This window comes from Schistocerca piceifrons, chromosome 4, assembly GCF_021461385.2.
Source record: "Schistocerca piceifrons isolate TAMUIC-IGC-003096 chromosome 4, iqSchPice1.1, whole genome shotgun sequence".
Lineage (NCBI taxonomy): Eukaryota > Metazoa > Arthropoda > Insecta > Orthoptera > Acrididae > Schistocerca > Schistocerca piceifrons.
The window spans coordinates 540,136,680-540,147,327 of record NC_060141.1 but is presented as its reverse complement, the minus strand read 5'-3'; the positions used below and the strand labels follow the sequence as shown (position 1 = coordinate 540,147,327).

Below are 10,648 nucleotides of genomic sequence, written 5' to 3'. Positions count from 1 at the left end.
TGGGGAAGGAAGTCGGCCGTGCCCTTTCAGAGGAACCATCCCGGCATTTGCCTGGAGTGATTTAGGGAAATCACGGAAAACCTAAATCAGAATGGCCGGACGCGGGATTGAACCGTCGTCCTCCCGAATGCGAGTCCAGTGTCTTACCACTGCGCCACCTCGCTCGGTAAATGAAGATGAGGAATACAGATTAGTTAGTAACACAATCACCTAATAGAACAAGATGGTGGAATATCATTTTAAGTTACGAAGCAAAAGACTTAAAATGCAGATGGTTCTGAGACTACATAGCAGGGTGCGTGAGAGACAGATCATTGTTTGGTGTGTGTGAGTGCTTTTTATTATATTTTCTTTTTTATTACTAGTATTTTAAATGTAACCTCTTGTGTATTCGTTTTAATTAACAACAACTTGACAATTCACTACTACCTTCAAAAAATTTGAATAAATCGTTAACGTTAATATCGCTTCTTTATTTTCTCGTAGTCCACTTGAAATTTTTGTTTAAAGAAAAAATATCTTACAGTAATCGCAGCATTTCTGTTGTTTTGTTTCTCTAGTCTACATCTCAAAGTATTTCAAACAATTTGTAGCATAGAATATAGAAAATTTGCTGCAAGAAGACCTAAAAATAATGTAGGTCGTTAAAAATATATCTTCCAGCGGATACAAAATGCTCACTGATATAATCAGTATTTTTATCATTTATTAGATTATTATTAATTCCTTGTCTAATGTTAACTTGAGAGATATACTGATGATTCAGCTATGAATTCACATTTTTTAAATATTTTAATTCTTGCATTTCAGCTGAAGAAAAGATTTAGTAAAAAAAAGAAAAAGGTTTTGCCAGATTACGTTAGCATAGCCCTGAATAGTTCACACAACCAATAACTTGACCAGTTCGTTCTCTTCAGATGTCGATAACTACACAAATACTTTGGCGACGACTTGGTGGAGTATCCTTGCGGTATTGTACAGCGTGACGAGTTTGGGAAAACTAGCGATGTGAAGGATGAGCAGGCTCCAGCTTCATCAGTTGGTTAGATCACAAGAAAAGAATGTACACATGTTCGTATTTTTATTGAAAAATGTGTCTTCTTGACGGAGTTCAGATACATCAGCACATAGTATTCTAAAAACAGCAACACAACTGACAAAATCAGGATAGCTTACTTTAAATAACTAAATAATTTTGAAAACAAATTCGATTATTATTCAAGAAAAAATGTCTTTTTAAAAAATACGAAACTAACTAATGGCTTAAGCACAAAATTATAGATTCAAATACAACAACGCAACATAAAATACAAAATGAACACCACAAATATTTTCTTCCATCGTCTGTTAGTGTTAATACCCTTAGTTGTGTATAATTTACATAAAAAACTTAAATATCCATATGATTACACTAATGAGTAATTATGATTCTAAGGATCACAAGATATACAAATAATTAATAACAAATTCGTAACGAAAATAAAGCTAGTAATTACATAAAACGTCAGTGGAAACTGAAAGGAAAATGTCTCGTGCCAGTTATTAATCTGAAATTCGCAGAAAGGTTCTACGTATAAAATTTTTTTACAGGAGTTAAAAAAACTATCGATAAATTGCATCACAGTTTACACTTTGTAACATCAAAGACGAAATGCCTGCAATACTGAGCAATCTCGAGAAAACTCTGACTAATAAACAGATATGGCATTGGATTGTCTCTCTCAGCAATTTGAAATGCTTCGATGTTTCTCGTGAAAGTGATGGAGGAAGCAGAAGTAACGCTTGTGTATTGCATTATATTTTGTTTACAATAACCGAATTTGAGAACTGTTTCAAGTAATCACTTATGAAGTAAGATATGTAATTAAATTACATTGTTTACAGTCATTTCGTCACTTACGTACAACTATCTATTCTTGTTTTCGCTAAATCTATAGCGTTTTTTTTAACAGACTAAAACTAAAATTACCCATCGTGAAAGAGAACGCAGCGAAAGAAGAGATGGCGCTCAACTCTCACCTGAAGAATTTACTGTTATCTTGTCCCTCAGAACGAGTGACCTGGTGACAGACGACTAAGCAAATGTTGTTTTCTACAGCTAATCACTGAGATTCCCTTACCAATGGCACAATTGATCTATAGCAGTCGACGTTAAATGTGCGTGCCATTCTGAAATAAGTTTGAAAAGTCTTGAATTAGAGCGGTAAGAACGTCAGTATGAACATTATTATATTCTGTTTCCTTTAGAGAACATATGTTCTACAAACCTCACATATGTTTCAGTCATTCTTCAACTTGAGTGTTACTTGAAGGTAATAATCGATAGCGGTATGATACACCAGTTCAGAAAGCTGTACAATACGAAATCAGACTTCTTTGACTTAGAGTTTTGTTTGGAGCCACGGATAACTAAACCAAATAGCTTTGTTATACAACCTTTGACACAACACTTTCACGTAAACTTCGTCACCTTCGCTGTGTAGACGCTCACACAGAAATATAATGATACTTCTCTTTAGTGGAGCTACCTACTTAAGTACACATTTCGTTGAACACTTGTGCTTCCACCTTCACTGTATCTGTTTTAATATGGCTATTAAAGTGTACAGGGAAAGTAACTGCAGTACGGAAAATTACGCCAAATAACACCATATCATCTGCTGAAATCGTGTCACCATTAGCTCAAAGCCACGAAATGCTGTTTCATTTCCACATAAGTGCTTAAAAATATAAAAGTAAATGTTTCAATCTTGACTGAAAAGTATAACGTCGCGTGTAATAAAATTGATTCTCAGAATTAAATACTATGTACTGTAATGTGTGAGGGATGTAGAACTGATTGGAGAATAAGCTGTGTTATAGTAATACTGAAAAAGGGTATATGGACGGCTCCAAAGGGGAAAAAAACAGCACCGATAGTAAGGAAGGGAATAGATGTGTGGAAGGCCAAGACATTGGACTGAAGAGCTGCGTAGAGGAATGCTTTGGTAATAGTTAGACAAGAAAAGTGCTGTCAGATAGTGTGACACTGACGTTCCTTCCAGAGTGGCTCGCTCAGGCTGCAGCATATGGGAAAATGACGAGCGCGTTCCCGGACCAGACGAAGCCGCTGTTATCTGGCGTGAACGTGCCCTGCAGGATAATGGGCACCTTAGTAGCCGCTGTGGGGTCTGCAGGGTCGCCTTCGAACAACCCCTTCATCGTGCTCTTCGTGGGCGTGACGCTGCGGTAGAAGACTGGTGATGTGAAGTTGACGCCTGGTTGCACCATGGTAGGCGGGGGTGCCTTCCACAGGGGTGTGCCAGACAGCGAGAACTCACCGCTCGACCACTCCACGTCGATATCGGGGTCCACAGTGGCCATCACTGATACTGGAAGTTTGTATGTGCCCTTCAACTTGATAGCTCCTGCAGCACCACCAGGAGCCATTGAAGCTGACCACGTGATGGACAGTGCAGCTGCTGTTGTGGGATCAGTGGGCTGTGGATCGACCAGACTACTGTTGAAGAATGGCACTGGCAGTGTTACCGGCACCTGTCCAGACCACACATTCAGGTATGTCGGGCGCATCTTTGTCGTGTTTGTTGCTGTATCATTGTAATAAAGATCTTCGGGGTCTAGCGTGAAGTTGGCGTTGATGTAGCCTGTGATGCCTGTTAGGCCAACGGCGCCACCTCCACCGCCACCAGATTTGCCACCAGCGGGCTTTCCGCCTTTGCCATCCTTCTTGCCTCCTGCATCATCTTTTTTGTCTGTTTTTCCTCCTTTACCACCTTTTCCTCCTTTAGCATCTTTAGCATCCTTTCCATCCTCAGCAGCAGCGCCTTCAAATAGGAATTGCATCGGTGGAGTGGTTGGTATCCTTGGTATTGAGGCAACCACTTTGCCAGACCAGAGGAACATAGTTTTGTCCGGCGAATAAGTTCCCTGAAGGATGACTGGTGCACGAACAGCTCCAGCTGCAATGGCAGACTCCTCAGCGAGCTCGATGGCGGCATCCCTGGCTGTCATCTGGATTCCAGACAGCAACGATTTGCCATTGTCGAGGACGGTAGCTCCGCTAAAGAAGATGGGCGACGTGAAAGTACGATCAGGAGTCACCACACCATCTATCGACACGTTCCAGAGCAGCTGTACGTTAAACTGGAAGTCGCCGCGCCACCAATCGATGGAGAAGTTGAACGGTCCGACACCGTGGACATACCTGGGAACTGAGAAGGTGCCCTGTAGCATTGCTGTGCCCGCTACTGGGTCAGACGTCATGGAACCTTGCCAAGTCACGCCGTGGCCGAATACCATCGGAGTGAAAGCCGTCTCCGTAAGTGCAGCCGTCGGATACTGGAAGGAATCGAACGGATGGCTGGGAATGGCCGCCGGCAGGCTACCGTCCCACATGGTGACGCGCCCGCCGCCACTGTCGCTGGCTCCACGTACGTATCCAGAAGTGACCATGCCACCGAGTCGGGCCGTCCACGAGAAAGGTCCGAAGCCACTCACTGGAAAGAGCGAAGCTGGCGCCCGAGGAGCCACGTTGCTGCTTTCACCCATCATTGGGGCCTTCTTCTTGAACATCACGATAGCGTTGCCATTCCAGTAGAAGGTCGTCTTGTCAGGAGATAAGTTGCCTTGCAAGATGACAGGTACACGCAAGCCAGAGTCACCTACGGCATCGACAGCGGTGGCCAGTTGCAGCATCACGTCGTCACTGACCGTCATTGCTGGCTTGTCGTCACCGCCGTCGACCTTTTTGTCCTTCGCTTTCTTTTCTTTCACTGGAGGAACCTTGATCTGCTGGAAGTATATTGGGGAAGAGTAGACGAGGTTGGGGTCGACCAGGCCATCTATCGTAGCGTTCCACAAGAGCTTACAACGTAGGGAGAACTGCCCTTGGGTCCAGCTGATGGAGAAGTTGAGTGGAGGTCCGTGAGTGTAGGATGGTGCAGAGAAGGAGCCCAAGAAGGAGACCTCCAGAGGCGACAGCACTGTGGCACTGCCGTGCCAGACGACGCCACTGCCGTAAACGGGCGGCGTTCCCAAGGGGTCTGTCGGCGCGGTGACGACCGGGCGCGCATCGAACGCAGGTAGTGGGATAGCGGCTGGTAGGGTGCCCGTCCACAGCGTCGCCTTGGAGGTCGCCACCCAGCCTGACGTCACCGCCAGCCCTAGGGCGCCAGGGCGAGCCAGGCCTCCTGTAGCGGCCGTCACCTGCCGGAAAAGAGGAAAGCAATTACCGTACTGCACACAAGGCTACAGGCCCGCAATAGTCGGGTCACCAAACGTAGGGAGACTTCTGCTTGAAGGATTCTTGTATTTGTGAAATGTACCATAGTTCTACAACCAAGTGGCTAGTGTTTGTAGTAACTTTGTATTTTCTCCCCCTAAGACTAGAACATGTACAAAACACTCCGAAAACCAGTGTACAGTGTATTGGTGGGAGGGAGGGGGGGAACACCGTTCCAATATTATCGATTTGCTTTCCCACTCCATTTGCGTGATGATATGAATAATCTTTTGAAGAGTACAACATCATAAACCTATGGAAATTCTAATATACACTACTGGCCATTAAAATTGCTACACCACGAAGATGACGTGCTACAGACGCGAAATTTAACCGACAGGAAGAAGATGCTGTGATATGCAAATGATTAGCTTTTCAGAGTATTCACACGAGGTTGGCGCCGATGACGACACCTACAACGTGCTGACATGAGGAAAGTTTCCAAACGATTTATCCTACACAAACAGCAGTTGACCGGCGTTGCCTGGTGAAAAGCTATTGTGATGCCTCGTGTAAGGAGGAGAAATGCGTACCATAACGCTTCCGACTTTGATAAAAGTCAGATTGTAGTCTATCGCGATCGCGGATTATCGTAGCGCGACATTGCTGCTCGCGTTGGTCGAGATTGAATGACTGTTAGCAGAATATGGAATCAGTATTTTCAGGAGGGTAATACGGAACGCCGTGCTGGATCCCAACGGCCTCGTATCACTAGCAGTCGAGATGACAGGCGTCTTATCCGCATGGCTGTAACGGATCGTGCAGCCACGTCTCGATCCCTGAGTCAACAGATGGGGACGTTTGCAAGATAACAACCGTCTGCACGAACAGTTCGACGATGTTGGCAGCAGCATGGACTGTCAGCTCGGAGACCATGGCTGCGGTACCCTTGACGCTGCATCACAGACAGGATCTCCTGCGACGGTGTACTCAACGACGAACCTGGGCGCACGAATGGCAAAACGTCATTTTTTTCGGATGAATCCAGGTTCTGTTTACAGCATCATGATGGTCGCATGCGTGTTTGTCGACACCGCGGTGAACGCACATCGGAAGCGTGTATTCGTTATCGTCATACTGGCGTATCACCCGGCGTGATGGTATGGAGTGCCATTGGTTACACGTCTCTGTCACCCCTTGTCCGCATTGAAGGCACTTTGAACAGTGGACGTTACATTTCAGATGTGTTACGACACGTGGCTCTACCCTTCATTCGTTCCCTGCGAAACCCTACATTTCAGCAGGATAATGCACGACCGCATGTTGCAGGTCCTGTACGGGCCTTTCTGGATACAGAAAATGTTCGACTGCTGCCCTGGCCAGCACATTCTCCAGATCTCTCACCAACTGAAAACGTCTGGTCAATGGTGGCCGAGCAACTGGCTCGTCACAATACGCCAGTCACTACTCTTGATGACCTGTGGTATCGTGTTGAAGCTGCATGGGCAGCTGTACCTGTACACGCCATCCAAGCTCTGTTTGACTCAATGCCCAGGCGTATCAAGGCCGTTATTACGGCCAGAGGTGGTTGTTCTGGGCACTGATTTCTCAGGATCTATGCACCCAAATTGCGTGAAAACGTAATCACATGTCAGCTCTAGTATAATATATCTGTCCAATGAATACCCGTTTGTCATCTGCATTTCTTCTTGGTGTAGCAATTTTAATGGCCAGTAGTCTATATCATAAAGACGTCCGCTGTATAGAGACAGCACAGTTTCATAATGGTGACACATACTTGGTTAATATCTGTGGAAGAGTCCGACTAGAATGCGTTTTGTAACCTCTGCTATTCAATTTTTACTCAGAGAGTATTTTTCAAGAAGCAATTAGTGATGTAGAAGAAGCCATGAAAATTAATCGAGTCATCATCAACAACGTTCGCTATGCTGACGATACAGAATCGATTGGTGATAACTTAAATGATCAAGTACTTTCCATCACAGTAGGAGATCACAACAAAGGTCAAGGTCTGAATATCAATACCAAAAGGACGCATTTTATGACTGTCACACGAGAGCTGGTCTCGTTTACAAATGCAAATAGACGGACCATTGGCTCTTTAATACAAAGAGTAAGCAATTTAAGTAACATGGAATGTGGCTCTGTGAAGGCTGGAGACGAGACACGGAGATAAAATGTAGCTTAGAAAATGCAGGTAATGTTTTCCTAAAATTCAAGATATATTCTGATTAGTACCGATACTATCAATTTTCGTTCCTTACCCATTCGTGTTTTATTATCTACGACTCATATTTTCTCTTTTTCTTATCATTGGTACTCGATATATAAGTTGATGGCACAGTCTTCTTCGAATACAGGGCCTCTATGCAGAGCATTTCATGAGACAGTGCTGTAGACTAATTCGAATAAAACATTCCAAATATCGAAGTCCAATTTTTACTAACGACATACAGCTGGTTACAGGGATAGGTCTTTATTTCGCGTGTTGGTACCCCTCTTGATCTGGGTTTCTTCATCGACTGACATTTTTGTTTTGAAGTTCAAGTTGTAAAATTGTGCTTAACTTTGCATAACTGAATCCTTCAACTACGACAAAACATCAATTGACTGTACTTGTGGTTTTAGTGCACTGACTCCAGGACCCCGTTATCTACACTTTCTTGAAAGCAAGCTTCTAACTTTATTTCAAGGAGTCCTCGATCTACAACGATGGCTATATTTTACCACCATGACGAGGCTGCTAAACGTTCTAGCCGTCACATGACATACCATCTTAATATAACATTCCCCGGAAGATGGATCTGCAGAAATGGTTACGTCACATTTCTTGGCCACCAAGATCTACGTATCTTTCCAATTTAGATTTTTGCATGTGGGAAATGGTTGAAAGACGAAGTCTACAATGAAAAAATGAACAGAAGAAACCACTTGATCGTCTGGGTAATGAATAGTGCTGCCATCATAAAAGAATGCCGGATAAGCTCAGAAGAGCTAACGAGGTGTCTGTCCTCCATAGAATTCGAAAGTGCTTTGCAGTCGGAGGTGGAATTTATGAAAATCAACTTTGAACTTAGTCATGTAACTCTGTTTAACACCCTATGTAGGTATTTCTTTGAGTCATATTGTTACAGCTGTATCTCTGCAACAAAAAAAGTTGGACTAATGTTGCATGAAAGATTTTATTCGAATTAATCTACACTAAGAACACATATAATATTTTCCATTTCTCCTGAGATACTCTGAATTTACCCAGCATGAAATACAGAGCAACATGGTCGCTCTTCCAAAGATTACAGATCAAGTTCCCCAAGCATTTGTCATAGACTTTCGCATGGGCTACATCGACCTATTGCGATGCAAGCTGCGGGTCTCTAAATTCGTTCGTTCTCTTTTGTCATGCTTACTTTATAAGAATTCCAAATACCGAAACAATAGTCTAGGATTTCTGGAGCTGGCTTCCTGTACGCGATTTCCTTCACAGACGCACTGCACTTTCCCTAAGCCCTTCCAACCCATCTAAAAAGGTAAAGGCCTCAGACACGACCAACCGATTCGGCTCATGTTTAGCAGATCGTCTGTATACAACCTGAACTGAAGGACCCTAAGATATTTTGGCTCAATAACTCCCCGGTTTTGCGAAAAATACTCGAAAAGTCTATGATGCTCAAACGATTCGGAAATCTGAGCATTATTCACCAACATCCACAAATGGATATTTTGCTAGAATTCGAGGAAAGAAACTTTATGATTGCCTGTTTTGTACCCACAACTTATGTGGTGTTAAACGGAAGCCCCGCTGGCGTAGTGACCAGGGCATTTAGCTGCAAATCAGAGAACCTGTTTTCGATTCGCAATTGCATTCTCAGGTTTTCTTTAATTTGTATTTTTTTACGTTTCTACATAAGTAGGAATAGGAGGATTAACAAGGTAAGTAAATCAATATGAAATTATAACATGGTTAGCAAATAAATCTCTTGGATTTGTAAAGAATTAAAAATTTAATCCTGGCCGATTTACTGCCACTTATACTCACCCTGTTACATGTTCTCAATTTCCTTCCAACAACTAGATGGATGGTGTTTGTCGTACAAACATTCGAGGCAAATATAAACTCGGCACAGAAAACGTCTAGCGAATACAACATTCGCACAACTATGTCGTTCCTTCTCAAGATTCGGGGGAAAACAAACTTTATTTACATTTACAAAAATTTATTTTTCGGGAACTAATTTTGGCGCATATCAGGCAGAAGATGACATTGTTCAGAAAAATCAATGCTGAAAGATGACATGAATTATGGTGTTAATTGTTACTGCGACCGCTGGTTTGTGCATTTTCAGCTGGGGTTCCGAAGTAGACTGTAATTTTGAAGCTTCGAAAAAAAGTTTTTGACTTGGCGATAAAAATAAACATCACATGGCTGCCACACAGATGTGCAGTTTGGTGGTATTACTTCTACCGTGCAATTTCATTGACGTTCTTTATCTACAAACAAGCTATCATACACGACGGTGTTAGTTTCTCCATCTCAAGAATACAGTATCAGACAAATCTTGTTATCAGCAACCAAAGTTAACAAATTGTACTCATGATAAATTTTATAAATTGAATTTTTCTATTTCCCCGATATGGAGCAAATGAGTAAACATTTCTTAACGAGTCGGTTAAACGATTGACCTCTTCTACACAAAGCGGACTTAGTTAATCATTAGTTTCTTATGAGCGCGGGAAAAATGTAGGCGACAACAGGCCAGACGCGGTGATGGAATATTGTGCCGTGCACGAATGCGTTATTGTATGTATATTGCCAACTGCGGCAAGGGTTAGTTCTTCTCCCTTATGCGACAACGTCCGTCGAATACTAGATTAAGCTTACTAGGTATTCTGTTGACACAACGGGGCTTAAATTTTGATTTTTTACTGATCTAAGTCAGTTGACAAATTGATTTGCCTATTTTGCTATTATTCCTTACTGATATACTTACCTTGTTAACCTTCCTATTCCTATGAGTTTTGATGAGGAAAAATGCAAATGAAAAAAAAAAGAAACTGCAGAATGCGAGTAGGAATTAAACACAGGTTCTCAGTTACAGCAGGATGCCTTGGTCGCAAAGCAGCGGTGCTTTCGTTTAGCATCGCACACCTTTCGGACATATCAGCAGCAGTCACAAAAGCGTCTGTCCTCGATTTCTAGGAAAATATACGTTTTCGGGGCTCATACCTGTTTATGAAAATAGCTCAGTTTTCAATTATCTGCCGGCCGGAGTGGCCGAGCGGTTCTAGGCGCTACAGACTGGAAACGCGCGACCGCTACGGTCGCAGGTTCGAATCCTGCCTCGGGTATGGATGTGTGTGATGTCCTTAGGTTAGTTGGGTTTAATTAGTTCTAAGTTCTAGGAGACT

At 43.0% G+C, this 10,648-nt stretch overlaps 1 protein-coding gene across 2 annotated transcripts in view; it reads right to left on the bottom strand.

Annotated features, from left to right (window-relative positions):
- Positions 1–1,064: 1,064 nt before the first annotated feature.
- The window catches only part of LOC124796262, a 197,457-nt gene continuing 187,873 nt past the window's right edge, over positions 1,065–10,648 (bottom strand). For both annotated transcript variants that reach the window (XM_047260371.1, XM_047260372.1), the window contains one exon: positions 1,065–5,205. In XM_047260371.1, coding sequence (XP_047116327.1) covers positions 3,055–5,205 — 2,151 coding nt within the window. In that variant the 3' untranslated portion in view covers positions 1,065–3,054. The remainder of the gene's footprint in view (positions 5,206–10,648) is intronic.